The sequence below is a fragment of the Amblyomma americanum genome, chromosome 2 (assembly GCF_052857255.1).
Source record: "Amblyomma americanum isolate KBUSLIRL-KWMA chromosome 2, ASM5285725v1, whole genome shotgun sequence".
NCBI classification, from domain to species: Eukaryota; Metazoa; Arthropoda; class Arachnida; order Ixodida; family Ixodidae; genus Amblyomma; species Amblyomma americanum.
The window spans coordinates 72,505,033-72,524,457 of NC_135498.1; the positions used below are offsets into that span (position 1 = coordinate 72,505,033).

The window sequence follows — 19,425 nt, forward strand, 5'->3', positions numbered from 1 at the left end:
GCTGGCCCATACGCATGTCTTTGAATGTGTCCCGTTTCTTCCTTGATGTTTTCGCTCTTTTCGAGATCTAAGTTTATCGTTTGCGTGCCGTTTCTTTAACTCCACTGGTCGATCCGGAGCAGGGTGCTGAATCCGTGCCGTAGTGACAACGTCTGCCACAAGCCGACCCTATCATGATCGACCAGGGACACATGAACATGTCCCAGCAATGAGCCAGGTGTAATCTTTAATGCGCAACCAGTTCCGGAAATCGAAACTGGCAACCGTCTGCACAGTTCCGCCTGACCAGCTTGCTGATGACCAGCAATAATGACACTGTTCAGTCGTGCCTTGAACTTTGCTTGTGCGATGCGTCGCATTTTTCATGCCTAACGGTCAATGACAACATCGGCTGAACACCAATAATTAGTACTTGCCCTGAGTATGTGTCCTTACAGGTTCATCTTAATGCTTGCGCACTGCGGCGTCGATGTAGCCGGTGATTTTTCGACAATATGAGAGGCATCAAGAAACATTCCTTTAATAAAAGCTCCTAAGGAAACATATTTCGCCACCGTAACTGGCACTGGTTCTCTTCAACCACTTTCCTAATTAATCGGGTCGAGAAGCATCACACTGTGTTTTGACCATAGCTCTTAGATCATACTAGTCCATAAACTGGGCTTCAGAACGTGGCTAGTCCCAATAGCCACTCTCCGCGTATTTACGGATCGCGATGTCATTTGGAAGCGGACAATAAAACCTATTGCCGTACGTCGCCGTTGCCGTATAGAAAGCTCTTTTTGTTTTTGTTTTTGTTTTTCCCCTCTTAATTTTTCAATCAGACGACTTTTACCTGCATGTGGTTTCCAATGCACTTGCTTAACTAATTTTGCTTTCAAGTGAAACACAGTTTACGGTACTGACCACGAGACGCGCAGCAACCCGTAAACACATGAATCCTGGTCACGTTGGACCGCCGTTTTTTATACATGCACCCTATCCGGTGTTTCGCAACCAGCAATAACAAAGAACTCCGTTCTCAACGACGCTACATTATCAGAATAGAAAAAAAATCGATAAATAGAGGCGTACGCAGCTTGCCCAATACGGAAGTCAGGGCACCCTAGAAGTACCTTCTAAACCGTCGGTGGATCAAGCGAGAGCTGTCGGCTGCGGTGCGCATTGCACCACAACGACCAGCGGAACTAACGAACGCGATCCAGTTCGATCAGTGGAATTCGCCTTCGACGCTGCGGAGCTAGAAATTCTGCTCCTGATCGGCCAGCGAAATTGGTCATCAGAGGATGCGGTGGCGGGAAAAACACGAACCGGGAAGATTTCTTGCAGGAAATCAGTGTTTGCGACGACGGTAAAGACAACCAGGGATGTGGCTGCCTAGCAATTCCTCTGACGGCGGCCTAAAAGATACACGTCCCAAGTTTATCGGCATCCTCCACACCACAACGTCCCTGCAGCGATCATCTGCAGTCCGGCGGCACTCCTTGCGATCGAACCCTTCCACTCCGTAGACTAGCTATTGATTCGCCCCGTTCTCCTGATCTCTTACTTTGTCCATGTATTTCAATTTCTATATCTGGTCTTTTACTTTTCCGCCAAAGCCCCGGTGTCGCGAAAACCCACATGTAAAGGCCCCGTGTCCCCGAAAACCCGGTGCCGGCGATGCCGTCGGCGTGACAGAAAAATTAGGGCTAGTCAAATACAAGAAGCTCCCATTGATGGCGCCAACCTCATCAACGGCGCATTGGAAATCCGTGATCCTCGGGCCCTCGGGCTCCGAGTAATTTTCGCTACCGCTACGCCACGCTGACACGTTCGTGCGGCTTGTTTGAAGATATATATATATATATCGTGTGGTCATTCACTTAATGACTGTGAAAGAGGAAACAGTGTCCGTGTCTGCGTGGGAAACAGGACCCGCTGTCGCAACATACCTTTAAAGGCCGAGCTGACAATGAGCGGCCTGCATGAAGAGAAAGCAGGCTTTCATTACTGCCATCGTCGTCTCACCCGCGGCCTCAGAGGCAGTGCCCACCATCTCGGGCCCAGCCTCCCTTTCGGCGGCATTCGACCTGCTTAGGAACCAAGAGAGCCCGAGGAAAGGAGCCCGAATTTCCTCCCAGTGCGTGGAGTTCACGAGTGAGATAGAGAGCGAGAGTGTGGTCCACATTGCCCATCGTCCGCCTGAGGAATCTCTCTCTTATTGTCTGTTGAGGCCCTCCCCCTCACAGCCCCGTCCCAGAGTTAGCGGAGGTTTACTGTAAAACAGCGCTAAATACGAGGGACCAGAGAAAGAAAGACACATGACAGTTTTTGTCTTTCTTTATCTGGTACCTCGTATTTGGCGCTGTTTTACAATGAACCTCTACCAATTAGCACACATAAACGTTTTGCTAAGCAGCGGAGGAAGCGAGGAGGTGGCGTCCGCGCCATCATGTAGGCGTCCCTCCATTCCCCTTCGTGTCTCAGGCAGCCGGGTTCACGCACCGGGATAGTTGAAAGCGAGACGCCAGACGCAATGGACACAGGCGACAACCCCTCGGTGGCCCAGGTAACCAAGTGTTTCCTGTGGCTGCTGCCTGCGCGTGACCGGAGGAGGCTGTCCCATTGACTGAAAGATCCCAATAAACGGTGCTGCCTCCAGGCTATTCCTCCATGTGTTTGTTCTTCGCGGGAACAGCTGTGGTTTGAGCTAGCGGAGTGGTGTTGGCCCTCAGCCCAGGGTCCAAACCGCACTAGAAACCCCACTTATTATAATTCAATTTGGTGCTTTGCAGTTAAACAATGGCAAGCACCGTATACGAGACTTCCAGCTTCAATGTTCTGCTAGCACTAGTATATCATTAGTGAAAAAACACTGGAAAAACTTCTCAAAAGCTCTGCAAGGATTTATTTATAATCTTTGTTTAATGTTAGTTAATTTGTGCATTGTCATAACATTAAAATTTGCAATGATCTGAATGATCTGAATGAATGATCTGAGAGGTATGATCTGAAAAATAAATTAAGATTAGGAAAAAAGCGTTAACATAATGGCGTTCAAAACGTTAAAAAGTATGCCTGCCGCGTTGCATAAATAATATCATTTATTTGTAAACATTGCCATAATATTAAAATGTATTAAAGCATAAGTGAAACTTGTGCTCCATTGTAACATTATTCAATTGTTTTAACATGCATTCCCGACGTACTGCCTCGAGGAGTAGCAATTGCACTTACTTTTTTTTAATGAGCAGCTGTATAATAGTCTTCACATCGTACTTAGCAAGTTGAGGCCACATCATTTCATGTAACAAATTTTATGTTTACAAAAGTATTTATACCAGTTGCGCCCTGTTGAAGAACAGAAATAACAAAGCGCCAAAAGGATTTTATTCAGCATACTGACGTAGCGCCGAGCTTAAAATCAGCGGATCTGTCTGCCACAGATGCTGCCAATTTTTATTTAACAATAAGTCATGTCTCATGACCAAGCCTTTCAAACGACAAAATTTTGTTAGTAGTGTACAGCATATGCCTGTTAACAAAATCTAAAGAACTTTTTTTTTGTTCGACCAAGATAATTCGGCAATAAAATTGCATGTCTTCTCTAGAAGCGTCGTACACATAGGCAATGGCAAAGTAGATGACTGCAGTACACGAAAAAAAGGTTTTTAAATTATTAAGATTCTAATAGCGCCCACCCTCCTTTTCTACTCACTCCTCACGTTCAAGGCAAAAACCAAATAAATTTCTTACAGTGAACCGGCACTTGTACAACAAGAGCCTTGTAATCCCGACATCACTCTGTAATTTAGCGAGCATAGCTGCGCAAAAGAATGAACTCGTCTAGGCATTGTTATCGGCAGTAGGCACATCCTGTTTCTGCCAGTTCTCTGCCAATTCCTGTGCCTGCCAATTCTGATCTGCGGCTAGGCCAGCACTCCTGTCGGATACTGGTTATGCAACATTCTCTCGCTTTTCACCGTCTGGCAACCCGTGTTTCAAAAATTGAAGCCTGCTTGACCATGTATAAAAGCGGCTCGAGAGGCGTCATAAACCAGCAGTTGGATCCTACAGCACCTCTAATTTACCATGATAAGCCACCCTTCTTTTTTTATTGCAACAGTGAAAACACGTCTTTCTGCGAGAATGGGGCACTTTTGGTGCTGAGCTTTCCATCTTCCCAGCATACGTTTATAGTGGTAACGGCGTCGTAGCGAATCATGAAAGTAGTTTATAGCTACTAAGGGTTATTATAATTTTTAGAAACTAACACGTCGGTATAGAGAAGGCATTATTGAAGGAGGCATAAAGAAGGCATCCACCACCTGAGCTGCAACTGGAATAATTTTTCGGGTGGGATATGCATGATCCCAAGCTAACGTATGACAACTGGTGTTCGGAAAAGGCAGAGTTCTTCCCGTGCTCTAGAATCGAGTACGCTTATGAAAATATTATAAGATACTGAATTTTTTCATTACTACCGTTTCAATATAACACTTACGGCACTAGCGATATTTGGCTATTCAAAACAAACATGTACACATAAACACTATATGGCGGTTTACGAAGTATACGGCCGCAGCAACTGCACAGAAACCAATCGCAACGTTCTCGCGATTTCTTGTTGAAAGAATTCATATGATATCGAGAATTTACTTTCATCAATCAAAATTTAATTTAGAGAGTTAGGAAAAAGAGTACCATTGCTAAAAACTGCCGCAAGTAGTTGAAAAGTACATCTAAATCAGTAAAGTTATCATGGCAGATCATGAGGATTGCCAACTAATAGTAAGCCTATTAAATTAAGCCGCAGTTCAATAGGATGTTATCTGCCCATTAGTTACAGAGTAGCTTAAATATGTTGATTAAAAAAATATTCTACCTAACATTTCTTGTTGTGCAAGCCTATGGGGACAAATATGCAGCCTCAACATAAAGGGTTGAAATGAAGATAAAGATAGCGCAAACGGCAATACATATAAAAAAGCCAACAGCCCGTGATTTGAAGTAGAGCGTAAGGAAATTTTTTTTAATAGTGTTGATGAATCGGAACCGAGAAGTAAAATAATTTTTTCACTGACAGACGATTTATTTGAAAGTAGAGGAGAAAAACAACAAGATCCCACCAGTGCGGCCCGAGCCGAAAGCCTCTGTATCTAGCGTACGGTTCTCTAGTAACGTGAAATGGTAACAAATGGCCAGCGTTCATTTTATAGCCAACATCAGCAGAAAGGGAACACCAGAGACCTAAAGGAAAATTTAAGTTAGAGACAACTGGTAAAACTTAAAATCTGATGTGGCAAACAGCAGGAAATTCAATGCCGGTCACTAACCAGCAGCGGATTATAGTGCGGAGTAATGGATGCCTGGACAACACAACGATAAGCAGAAATCAGCTGCAAAGCCTGGCCTAAAATAGTACTCATCAAAAATAATTAGCAGCAAGCATAGCGCTGCAGTCCCCTGGTCGTTGTTAATTACAATACTTTTTCTTATTTTACACCCCAAATCCGCGCTTGCATCGTCCTGGCTGTGGCCACCAGCGCCCTCGCTGGCTTCGTTGGCACCGCTGGCTACGGCCTCGGCCTGGCTGCCGCCCCAGCTGTGGCCACCTACGCCGCTGCCCCAGCTGTGACTAAGGTTGTCACCGCCTACGCTGCTGCTCCAGCCATCGCCACTGTTGCCCACGCCACCCCAGTTGCCACCGCTCTTGCCGCTCCAGCTGTTGCCACCTACGCTGCTGCCCCAGCTGTTGCCACCGTCGCCCACGGTGCTCCAGTCGCCACCATCCACGCTGCTCCAGCCGTGACCAGGGTTGCTACCACCTACGCCGCTGCCCCAGCTATCACTGTCGTCCAGGCTGCTCCAGCTGTTGCCACCATCGCCCACGCCGCTCCAGTCGCCACCTACGCCGCTGCCCCAGCTGTCGCCACCGTCGCCCACGCTGCTCCAGTCGCCACTTACGCTGCCGCTCCAGCTGTCGCCGCCGTTCACGCTGCCCCAGCTGTTGCCACCACCATCGTCCACCATGCCCCAGCTGTGGCTACCGTTGCCCATGCTGCCCCAGCCCTCACTGCCTACCATGCTGCCCCTGTCGCCACCTACGCCGCTGCTCCAGCTGTTGCCACCATCGCCCACGCTGCTCCAGCCGCCACTTACGCTGCCGCTCCAGCTGTCTCCGCCGTTCACGCTGCCCCAGCTGTTGCCACCACCACCGTCCACCATGCCCCAGCTGTGGCTTCCGTTGCCCATGCTGCCCCAGCCCTCACTGCCTACCATGCTGCCCCTGTCTACGGCTACGGTGTTGGCTCCCTCGGCTACGGTGTCGGCCACTACGGCTACGGCCACGGCCTCCTCGGCTACGGCCTGAACTACGGCTATGGCCTTGGCACTCCATTCCATTACGGTGCTCTCCTCCGCAAGAAGTGTAAGTGCACTAATTTATTCATCTGATTCTCGCGGGTTCACCAATTGAACGGAAAGAATATTATAAGCATGCGGGTAGGCCCCCAGGCGACCACCCTCGAAGGATAAACTCTTTGTGAAAGTTTCTTCTTCCTTTCACAAGTTCGCTCCATTAGACAATTTGCACGTGTCTTTTAACAGGCTTAAGAGTAGCGAGGCAGCACGCTATTTGATTTCAAGATGTATCTGAAAAAAGACGGGATTCGGCTGAGTTTTGCTTCAAACTTTCTACGTGGCGGTGACTCCCGGCCGTTGTTAAACATTTAGTGCTGCCGGTAAATCATTTAAGAAAAATAGCGCTGAAGTTGTGCTTATTACATTGGATTGATATATTCGGTGTTAATATTGACTTCTGCGAGATATTTTCTTTTCCAGAAACTGTCTTCAGCCTTGTAACGAAGACGAACACCGATGCGAACAAAACTACTGCCATTTTTCTTCCACGTTGATACAACCTGGATTCTATGCTACGTCACTAGAAATATACATATTTAATACATTGGATAATTCTTTCATGGTCTCTTTAATTGATCATAGGCATAACAAGATTTTACGAAGAAAGCTCTTAGTACGGCAATCCTCCGAGCGGTCCTGTTATCGGAGCTCATTGTAGAAGTTCTGGTTATGGTAAAAATCCGCCGCCATGGCGTAACAAGCTAAGAAAAAGAATACATCAACCCACTACATCTGGAATCAGTAAGAGTGCCACGAGCATCGCGATCACTCTAAAGATTTCGTCCGAAAAATGGTGTCGGCTTCATATTTTGCAGCAATGCAGTAGATGCGGCGGATTATATAATGTTATGCATAGCCCTTTTAACGTTCTGAATCGACGCACAGGGTACAAATAACTTCAGTAGGTAAACTTCAGTGAAGGGCTCCACATTGATACATATAGCCAACAACGTTCCTTAAATGTACCCTCATCGCACAGCACGCTGGCTTCGCTTGTACCGAGGTGCAGCCGCAGGGGCAGGAATTCGATATCTTATCTTTGTTGTAAGAAGCCGAACGTCAATGTAACAGAGCCTGTGCCGCGGCGTTTAGTTTATGTAATGTTAGTGCGACGAGGTTCAGGTTGAAATTTCATTTATGACAGAGTATGGAATGATTGTCAAAGGGAAGCTAATGGGAGATCCAGCTGTAGCTAAAATGAGTAGTTGATAATGACGTTTCGGGAAAATTTATGGGGGATTTTAACCGCTGAGGACGAGCAAAGCGCAGGGCACGTAATTGACAAGAACGTGAATGTGCGCTGTGGGGCAAGTTCTGATTTGCGCGAATTTTTGTTCATTCGATCATCAAAAACGTATATAAAACGCTTCCTTTCCTTCAATTTGTAAAAAGTGTCGATGTTTTACTGATTGTTACTATTTATGAAACATGAAACACTGTTGCTTTCTGCATGGTGCCTTCTAGGCCAACAATTTCGCCGTACGCTGAACGCTATGGCAAGGAAATTCTATCCAATCATTTTCAAAAAGAAAACAACACCCAATTTCCGTGGCACCATTAGTTGATGTTGTCTGGCTCTAAGTAGATTACTTTATGTGTTTTCGGTCAAAGCTATAAATATGTTTGCATTGAAAAATACAAACTGTTTACTAAAGTAACCTTCTGGTACAGCTCATGATAAACATTTAACGGTCAATTTTTTATGCGTTGCCCTGTGGTCTCCGAAGTTCATTTGTAGTTCTTAGTTCTTGCTCACTCTGAACAGAAGTAAAATTGCTAGCCACTGTGTGCACCTCGAAACCACTATCCGGCTGACGTCTGCGGATGCTCAGGCATTTTGTAATTCTCGCGTGAAAAGGAAAAATAGAACTGTTTCCCGTGTGTTTACACGGTGGAACCTCATTAGCGTTCTAAAAGCATGCCAAGTTGAGGTTTGCATGATACGGTGAAAGGGGATCACCACCTTGCTTTAAAGGGAAGGTGAAATGGTTCTTTGAGGATGTGAGGCTCTTCAAGAAATAGAATCTATGAAGCTTCAAGGTGAAGCATGCAAAGTATTTTTTCGCCAGCATTTAAAATAGTGATGTAATCGCCGATTAAAACCACAGCGTTAGTCAAGCTTCTCCTCACTACACTAAAGAAGTGGGGAGAAACTTGCGACGACGTCATTGTTGCCGAAATTGGGATGTCCGCTACCTTCGTCAACGAGCTGCGGTGAGTCTTCCAACACCGCCGAACAATGCTTCGTGGGCTTCACCGTCAGCGGCGTTGGTTTAAATCCTTGAAACAACCGTTTATTAGCTGGAAACACTCCGCCGCCCCATGTGACGTCAACGTTGCGGCCTCTGCCCATCGCTGCGCACTGCACAGAAGCCTGACCACCAATGCGGATTTATTCTGCGATTACGTCACCATTTCCAATCATAGCACAAAAATACTTCGCATGCGTTACCTCCAAGTTTCACACATTCTAACCCTTTAAACTCGTCGAATTCTAAAACCACTTCACCTGCCCTTTAAGTTATGCAAGAGCGCCCTCGCGATGCCTCCTCCATCAAGGACGCAATTATATGTCAGTTAAAGACTTGCTTTAAACATGGTCCGAGAATCTACACCTGGAAGTAGCGGTGCCAAAAGAAGCTGTCTACTCAACATGGTAAGCAGTTTTGGCTGTTGTAATCTGTCCCGAAGTTCTCGGCTTCAACAGACATGCTGGGTGTTTGTTTTAAGTGCAGCTTGGAAGTGTTCTTCATCTGGTTTAATTTCTTAAACATAATCACTCTTACATAAATGTTTCCATCTAAAGAAAAAGTGCTCGAAATATTGGACTGCAGCTTTGCATACACATATTGTTTGGCGCGTCATTGCTTTTGTTACATTTATATTTCACTAACAGCTAATACCACCCATCAAAATTGCATGAAAAGTTCTCTGCCTAGCATATTCATGTATACGGGAGTATTAAGAATAAATCACGTGCTGCCCAAAGACAGGCCCTCAATTTACGTCTTTTCAATGAACTCCTGGAATGGGGGCCCACCCAAACAATCTATGCATTAAACATTTTGCTCTCTCTTCGTCTTATTCGTCCTCTTTGTATAGGTTTTGTGGTTTTTTTTTTTTTTTGCAAAACATGGCGCTTGGACCTTAATACATATTTTCGCTCTTTCTTTCCAGAGACTTTCGTACCATCAAGAATCACTTTCGTCACAAGGAAAATACGGCAATCTTCTATCTTTGCATCGGAGAAAGCGATGGAAAATTAGATCTAGCAAACAAAATCACCCGCTTTTTTTCATACACAACAGTGTACCTAATTCCTGCAAAAGATGCCTGCCTCGCCACTAAAATAGTTCTTTCTTATCCAAACTTATTCACCCACGTTTACTGTCAGTTTTTTTCTGGTAACATTTTTTAGGTCTCAGTGCTGCCTGCAGCAGAAAAAGCCTTGTATGCTCATATTTCAATATGAACATTTGTCAAATCCGTAGCGACATGCACCCACGTGTTCTCGCACAATTTTGGCTGGCGTGTTTTAGCTCAGGATATACTGTCTTTGTTTAAATAAACTTGTATTAGGGGAGGAAAAAGAGGGGCTCGTAATGACATCCATGATGGGACCTAACATAGGCTCCGTCGCGTGTGATTAGTGTAGCATGTTATCATGACGATAACATTACTTCCGCTGTTACTGGAAAGAGGCTTTCGTGTGAACTTCGACATCACAGCAAACGAGGATAGGAAATGACTGAAAGGCCGAGAAATAAGAGCCGCAGCTATTTGGGGTCGAACATCATGCCTTAAAGTATGTACTGGAAGCAAACTTAATTCAGTAATTGGTAAGGTTGCACACTCAGCACCTATCAATGCCGCTGCCGAGTCGAACAGAAGAGCTGGAGGAAAACCGAGGCCAAGGGAACACTAAGTACGGTGTCATGAAGACTGGACACCTTTCAAGCGCTGCGCCAAGCCTACGTGTTATGTTGGTTGAAGTCATCCAGTTGTCACTGAAATTCGACTTATTGACGCTTGAAACCAAGGGTACCCCTGTGTGTAGAAAATTTTTTTCCTCGTTTTTAGAAACATTACACAGAAAGCGGCGACTCATTAGACTTGCAAATTGTACAGCTTATTAGACACCCCTCGGTGCAGTAGCGATTTTCTGAGTGATGCAGCGTTGCTTTATCCCAGCGGGTCTCCTTACTGGAGCAATAGGCTGTGCGTGCTTTAAGCTCATTCGTTTGGCTTGGTCGTGCTTGTATCACCTTGAGCCGCCACCACCTATTAAATTCCATCCGTTGTATCTAACGGCAGAGACGATGAAGTCGCCCAACGTCACTAGGCTAGACTGACGCTTATCCCTGCTACAGCCACTTCAAAACACAATTGTACGTTGATCTCCATCACGTAACTTGTACTGATGAACTTTTGTATAGCTCCAAGAGCTTGAAGAGATGTTCTAAATTCCTTATAAAGTGGTCAAAACCCATCTATAAGTAGCAAAAGAAAATTCTTTTTTTTAAACCAAGAAATATTGATTTCGATCGGTTAAGCTGGCCTGGTTGAGCTACAGGAATTCATCTCGGCAGTCATTGCATACCCATGAACTACGGTTCAGAGTGATTGGCAATTTTAACTCAGGAGTCTATCGTTCTTTCTACAAAAACTCGTCGTGGCAAGAAAGAAGCATATCGGAGAAAGGGTACAAAAACGGCGACTCAAACCTCCACCTCTCCTAAGCCTCGCTCAAAAGATGTGCTATCTTGCGTCGCTGGTCCACGAACTCTGCCTATTCGTCGTTAAGATGCACAAGGTTCACCACGACACCCCACTTATATGCCACAATTCTGTTGTTGGTGCAATTCAAACCGTTTCGTTTTAGCGAACCCGCGTTTTTGTTACGAGCTTGAGACGCTCCAGGTGAACGTGAGGAGGACGAAAGTTTCGTTGGACGACGTCTGTCACATCGTGTACCCTGAATGCTCCTGAACTGAGTGGCCGTCAGTGTCGAAAACATTCTTGAAGTATTTATGGGACACTGTCCTTATAGAAGAGTTGTAGAGACAGAATTCCTTTAAAATGAGTGACTCAGGTGGAGCACTTGCCGGCAGGCCACTCTGGGGCTAATCTTGCCTGTATATTGTCACGGAAGACAGAGCAGAGACACAGACAGAAGGCAGAACACAGATTTTGCCAGGGCTAGCCCGCGCGGTACACTTCGTCGTCGACGGCTTCCAGCGCCACCTGAGAGCACCGGGTGGAAATATTATCGCCACCATCACTGCCCTATCAAGATTTTAATGCGAGAGCATTACTTGGCTCGTTGAGCGAAAAGCCCGCCGTCGCCACAAAGCCGTGGCAGGCACGGCTGGCAGAAACGCGGCCCGCGAATGACGTCATGACCCCTCCTGGCGCAATAGGCCATCACAAGGCAGAGGTAGATAAAGGCATGCAGACCTTAGCCGTGAATGTAAACAGGTTATGAGGCGCCCTTCCTTCTCCCTGCAGTGGCCATACAGTACCATCTCAGCTGGATAACAAAGCAGATTGCGCTGAAGATGAATACGGCTGGACCCCTCCGTCGCGTGCAGTGGATGAGGGGTCACCATCCCGACAGAATTTGTGTGGTACATGTACACCGTGGTATGTCGGCTCCACGAGATTCGCTAGGAAATACAATTGCCACTGTCGTATTCATGTAAAAGCGGCTCATGGAGTCATAAAGCGAAGTTGAATCGCTCGCGTCTACATCATCAGGCGGGACAGCAAAGCGTGGCCGGAGGCTTCGGTTGACTGCCGACGAAGTACTACCCCATCGTAACGCAGTCAAACGTGCGAAGCGAGCTGCTGCAGGGAAGCAACGTTCACCCAAACGTGCCCGACAACAAATAGGCGACAAGTATAAACTCTCCCGCATTTCTATATCATGAAAACTGCATAGGTGCGCCAATAATTTGTCCCGCTCCGCCCTCTTTCATAGGGCTTCAGTAGCAGTAGTGGAATCATGTAGGATTGCTGCGGCAGAAGAAATCGCGAAATCTTCGCTTGGTACGTGCTTCTTCTTTACAAGTTCCTGGTTATTAAGAAACCCTTTTGCAGAAAATACGCTTACCGAAGCGAAATCACTGCCCATGGAAGTGTTTTGTTAATCTTGTTCAACAAAAAAAAAACTTCTCCCAAGTACTCCACGCGAGAGAACAGCACACTTAAGACATTTAATGACCTTATTCTAACGAGTTTCGCGCCCACGTCGTTCTTTTCTACGTTTTTGCGTTGATCTGCCTAATCACGATTGACCACTGCCTGCTCCAAATTTAAAAAAAATATTTTCAGCAGACTTTTCCTCCCCAGAATTCAGTCGGTTCAAAAATGATTCTTTATGTGATTTTGAATCCTTTATCCAGGATGGCAGAAGACAGCCTAGAATCATTACTACAAAATGTAACTTCAGGATATTCAGGACGCGTACCTTCTCAGCTGGCCTCTCACTACAGTAAAGCGCACGCTCGCTTCGAGTCTCTAGGCCAAGGACTTCTAGTTCGTATGATTTGAGTAATTGCGACACGTGTTGAATACAAAAAATTCTGGAATAACGGATGCTCGATTCTTAGAAATGGGTGTGGCATATAGACTTGTTTTTCTTAGTAGTAATTGAGACAACGTGTAAAGTGCTCAACTCCGACTGTCGAACCTAGTGTGCAAGTAGCAATTAGTAATTTTCATTCGTGTCGTAACAACTGCAGAAACTCCACATCATTCATCGAATAGGCAGCTGTACATAAACAAATAAATAAATGCATTGTCAGGTGCTTCTAAGACTCTTCGATTAAGCACGAACCTCAGTTTTTCACAACCAGGCTCTTTTTTTATACGGTAAACAACTAACCTTAGAACAGGGTGGAAAACATTATTCCACCCTTTCGAGTGTAGTTGTGCATTTCTCTCACGGACGCGCACAAAGAACAAACGCTACCAAATACCCATGACAAGTAGCTTAAATTTGGATATTCACAGCATGTGGATATTCTCCGTGCAGTATCTAATGGCACCTCAAATACATCAACAAGTAAATCGAAAATAAGCTCTATACACGCAACACACTCGGTGCGAATGAGCTGCAGAAGTGTATTTCTTGCAAACTTCCGACAGCAGCCCTTTTTGTCCGTCAAGCCAATAATAGTGCATTAGCTCTTCATCATCTTTTTCTCGCAAGCTAACCTCGACATCATGGATAAACATGGATAACAAGCGCGTGCGCTAGTGTACTCAGCTCCCGCTTTTAAAGTCACGATTGGCCTCGTAGTGATTTCCAGGTGATAAATGCTTAGGCAAACGTGTTGGAATGAAAAATGCTCGCAAAAGTTGACCAAATTTGGATAAAATTTATATCACTATACTTTTGCACCAGAAATTGTAGTTACATTTCACAAACATTTCACTAATGTTAAGTATATATCCTACCAGTAAAAAAAAAAATTGGCTTTGACTGAACTCAGATCAGCCAGGATATACAAAGCGAAAGGTCTTTTGAGTGTGGTTAGACGCGTTTTATCTTTAGTTCATCCTTATTTCTTCAAGACGTGAGCGAGAGCAAACCACGTGCTGAATTACGTGCCAGAAGTGCAAGAGCGAGCGTCCAGAGCAGCAGCCAGCGCAGCGGCGGATGTGACTGCCAAGTGAAGATAAAGATGAAGATCGAGGCACCTGCCACGCGCGAGTTGGAAGTATGGTAGTAAAAAAAAATCTTGTCCATCAAATAAGCAGCAGTCTCCTAGTCCAAGTGCGCAAGTGCAGGGAAGCAGTATACCCGGACTCGGTTACTGTATCAAGTGCTCATAAAGTATTTAAAACGTTGAATTCCTCTGAGCGCACCTCAGATGTGCAGTCTAGTCAAAAAGAAAGAAAAAGAGTGACAGTCATGCCACATGTTTATGACCTCTCGCACTGGTTTAAAAAAGTGGGGGCTAAGTATGGAGTTAGTGTTCTTTTTTCAGATCCTTATAAACTATGTAAAGTGGGAGCCGGAGTACAGAAAAAAAGCGAAGGACATAGAAAGAGGAAATTGTGTAACATATCAGCGCCGTTGTGTGTGTTCCCTTCGTTCTTGGTACTTGTTGCTTAGCTCTGTTGTAATAATATAGAGCATTTCCAACTCGCCCAATATGCCATTCTTCTCCAACATACCCTGCCTAAGGGACAACTATTTCCTGGTACCTATGAAAGCGAACGAAAAGAAACATTTTCCGGATGATTATTGCTAAAATGAACGTAATTTTCCGGGCGAAATTACATCATAAGGCACGCCGTAATGTAGTTGTAAAATTTCCTGCAAAGCTAAAATATATTTTTCTTAAAATACCAAAGTTTCGTAAAAGTAAATATTTTGTGTAGCCTATGATACATCCTGAAGAATCAATATCTTATTCGATCACCACTCCTCTTCTTAGTTTTTCATCCAGTTCATAGCTCATCTTGTTCATAATAAATGAAAATAAGGACCCTAGCCTATAGGTGCACCGCTAAATCATAAATAGGCTAATGTCTTCTGATACTCGAACATTTGAGGAACTCTGGCGTTAAACCGAAGGTTCAAGTTACCCGAGTGTTTACAGGGTGGATTAATCATTGGGCTTCAGGCAGCCAGCCACCTCGAGTGCTGTAGAGCACAGTGAAAGGGGTTCGCTGCCTTGTTTTAAATTATGCTAAATGCCTTCCCCAAGCTTACGCCTTCCATGACTAAGTTATTTCTCACCTGGAGACTTGCTCTCCGCCTAGCCTGAGAGCCGCCACACGGTTGCAGGAAGTTTTCAGCTTCAACAAAGGCGGGCGTTTCCCGTTTTAAGCCTTTTATGTGCTTTCCGTTTTCTTTTCAATTTATTCTTATTTGTTGGCATTTTATTACCCAAAATTTTGTATAGTTTCTCCACTGGTGTTGTGTAATGCCACCGCCAACTTCCAGGGGGCCTCCGCTAAATTACAAGAAGCCTCCGCCTGCATCAATCAACTTACACTGTTCACATCTCTAACCTTCAGACTTCTCCTCACTAACAAACAACTCACCTTCACGCTTAAGGAGCCTCACCAACCATCCATGCTTACCCTGCAGAAGGTCTGCATCCCCTAGGTGCCTAATTTTGATCCCCAACAACCTTCCCCGTCAGGAAGCCACCCCCCACCACAAACCAGCCTACCTATACCTTCCAGAACGTCAGAAAACATTCGTCCACTCACCTCACCCGCCAGTCGCCTCCACCCACACGTACTATCGACATATCTGTCCTTCTGGTACTGTGAGAGGCTGCCGCAACCTTAAAAGAGGGCTCCGCCCACCCAGTACCCATTTATATTTGCCCTATAGCCAGCTACACCCTCGAAACAACGCACGTCCAACCTCGAAAAGGCCCCCACCCACTTCACACATACATTTGCAGGCAACCCCCCCCCCCCCCCCATCACCACCCAGATGCCGGCGCCCACCACCAGCCCACAAGCCCTCCCCCCCCCCCCCCCCCCCCCGCCCCCGAAGGACTGAAGCTGCTCCCATAATCAAAGACCAAGCGCCACCCTCGAATAGGTCCTGCCCACTACCCTACAATTAATATTGACCCTCATGACGGCTCTGCCCACGAGAAGCGTAGGCGGCACTGCAGTGATCAACCGAAGGCTACATCAAGTTCAAAGGGGCAACTGGAAAGCGATAATTGTTTTAAACGAAACGTACTGTTATCATATCTTTGAAAGGGAACGTGCTAGCGCGTGGCAGAATAGACTGCAGCCCCATCTTTAGCGCTTCTTGGTGCTGCTTTCAGAAACGAAGTGGAAGGAAGAGTGCGATCCTTTATTGCCAGCAGCAACAAAGCAACGCAGCCCTTTCCACCGAGTTGTGAAAAGCAGCCACCAAATGTGGCCGCAAGTACGGCCCCAGACTGTCTGCCACGCGCTAGCGCGTTCGCTTTAACACCGCTGACGAGAGTACACCCAGTACTGCTTACGCAGATTGCACGCATGACATCATATGATCGTCTGTTCATTTTTTACGTGTTCGCAGTACCAAACATATTTTCATTATCTAAAAAAAGTGCTCTAAATATTGGACGGTGGTCTACATAGAGCTAAAGTTGGCCGCTCGATAGTGTTTTCGAAAATCTTTGTCGGGGAGCTAAGTCGCATAATCAATTTAGGATGAGAAGGTGCCTAGCTGTCAATCACATCCGTGTATATGAGAGCATTTGTGATTAAACTATGTGCTCCTCAAGGGGTAGGCCATCACTCCAGGTGTTCTCTTTTCTTCGCCAGCTTTCTGTAGCGTTTTAATGTGTTTGATTCTAAAAGCTTGGTGCTTTGGACTTCATCTATATTTCTCGCTTTGAATGCGTTGACATTTAAGCCGCGCTTAGAGATTTGGCCGATCTTTGAAACCTGCTTGATCCTGAAGCAACCGAGGGGAGGCTCCCCTTAGTGGTTAGTGGGTCACCTAGGCCACACGCCCTTGTGGCGCCCTAGCAACTTGCCCACCGGATGTGAGCAATCTGCCCGCCCTGGCAGGTGGTCGATCAATTAATGATTGGTCCCGAGAAGTCGCACGGGAGAAGCAAACTCGGTCTTTGAAGCCCCACCGGTGGGAACACCTGCCAACATAGGGCACTGGTGTATCGCTTACCCGCTGCACCACTGCACTTGGAGCGCTAGGAGGACCCCCAGCGACCTATGAGTGCAAAGTAGAGAATCATCAATTTTCCACATATGGCCACTATCTCATTAACGCTACCGCGTCATATCCTTAAGGTGGGGCAAAAGTGTCTCCTCCAATTTGAGTGAGCCAGCACTAAGGCACCTCTCACCGGTATCACCGACCTTTCACTAAAGCCTCCTTGACCTGGAAAACCGTGCTTCGTAAAGAAACCGTACCGAAGTGGCATTCGGGCTGCTAATGAATTTCATTCGCATTTTGCGTAACCACGTTGAATCGTCCATCAGATTTTCTTTGGAGAAACTCTAATAACACGGAGCATCACATTCACCACAATTCAGATTGGACGCCCATCTTTCTTTGTCATATAGTAGTGGTGGTAAACTACGCGAATTTAAGACATTTTCCAATAAAATAGGCTATTTAGTTTCAGAAGGGTTGTGTACGAACCTACTTCTTTTCACGCGCGTCTAATGTCAATATATTAGTAAAAATATCAGAAGCTGCCTGCAGCTGAAGAAAAACCCTTGTATTCTCAGCACACGATGTGAACCAGCTGGAAATTTTCAAGTGGCATGTTAAGGTGTTACGTCTCGCCCCAAGCGGGCCTTCGTATTTCTCTTCAGGATATATAACTACTGTGTGAGATTTTGAAGTCTTTCCCCAGCATGAACAAAAACCGCCAACAATCAATATTACGAAATTTAACATCATTGTATTCAGGACGCGTACCGCAGACCGCTCACTGCGGCAAAGCGCACGCTCGCTTTGTTGGTAGGCCAAGGACTTCTAGTTTGTCTCATTTGTTTATAGCGACACCTGTTGAATACAAAAAATCTCAGCTATAAGGCACTCACGAATGGGAAATGGGAACCTCATACCTTCAATAATTAATTTATCCGGCCGCTACCAGATTGCATGTGGTCGAAATCTTTTATTAATGCATCGAGTGTGGTAACACAACCAAACACAGTCGGGTTTTCGCTCAACGGGCAGGTAAGGCTTACGCCTTAATTGGTATATGTTCACAAATAAATAAATGACTTGTCAAGCACTTGTTACGAATCTTCACTTAAGCATTAACATTAGTTTTCACAACCTCGCTCTTTTTTATAAGGTAGACAGCTAACCTTGCAGCAGGGTAGAATAGATTATTTCTCTTTTCGCATATCGCTGTACATTTCACTCGCGAACAAAGAAGAAACTTCCTGCCAGATACTCATGAAAAACAGCTTTCATGTGGATTTACACATCTTTGTCTATGTGATCGTGTTCATAATAGCTCTTGCACGTTTGTGCTCTCTGCATCATCTACTGGAATCTCACGCACACCAAAAAGTATAACAAAAATAAGCGCTATACCTGCAAGACACTCGGCGCAAGAGCTACAGAAGTGCATTCCTCACTAACTGCCGACAGCAGCCACTTTATTCCGTCTAGCTTATTGTCGTCTATAATTTTTTCATGTTTCTTATCTCCCAAGCTCACCTCGGTCACAGGGATAACATGCAAAACCCACGCGTGCAATAATGTATACAGCCTACGCTTTCAACGCCACGAGTGGTCTCTAGCGCTGTGCAGGTGCGCAGTGCTGACGCAAAAACGTTAGAGTGAGAAGTGCTCGCAACAGCAGAATAAATTTGGAAGAAATTTATACCGCTTCTTTTGTACCAAAAATCTGAGTGTCATTTCACATATATTTCAATAAAGTAATGTACATGCATCCTAGACGAAAAAGAGCAACTGGAAACAACGGAAGCATAACTGAAACCAATCAGAACAAACTGCACCCAGGCCGCTGCGGTGGCTCTGCGGTTATGGCGCTCGGCTCCAAACCCGAAAGACGCGGGTTCGGCCGCGGCGGTCGAATTTCTATGGAGGCGAAATTCTAGAGGCCCGTGCACTGTATGAGGTCAGTGCACGTTAAAGAACCCCAGGTGTTAGCAATTTCAGGAGCCCTTCACTACAGCGTCCCTCATAGCTTGAGCCGCTTTGGGACATTAAACGTCCGTAAACCAAACCATAAACGAAACTAACTAAAACTAAGTAGTATTTCATTTGAATCCAGTTGTGTTCTGGAAGTTCGCAAATCATCTTTCTTGACTGGAATGACACAACGCGGCTCATATCTATCCAATTAGAACACCACACACTCACACATGCACAGATGTGCTACAGTCATCAGCAGCTCGGCTAGGGCACCATTAATAGTGCTCATGATACAAAGAAATAGAGGCTAGATAACTAAAGAGGCTTAACTTAGCCAAATAACCGCTAGCGGCCTGCACTATATAGTGACGTCCAGAAGGGCGATCATATGCTGCTAAGGG

At 45.7% G+C, this 19,425-nt stretch overlaps 1 protein-coding gene across 1 annotated transcript in view; it reads left to right on the forward strand.

Moving 5' to 3' along the window:
* The first annotated feature begins 1,967 nt into the window (after positions 1–1,967).
* Positions 1,968–19,425, forward strand: part of LOC144119745 (uncharacterized) — a 56,221-nt gene continuing 38,763 nt past the window's right edge. The window contains exons 1-2 of the mRNA XM_077652292.1: positions 1,968–2,209; positions 5,445–6,285. Of these exons, the coding sequence (XP_077508418.1) occupies positions 1,968–2,209; positions 5,445–6,285 (1,083 nt within the window). The remainder of the gene's footprint in view (positions 2,210–5,444; positions 6,286–19,425) is intronic.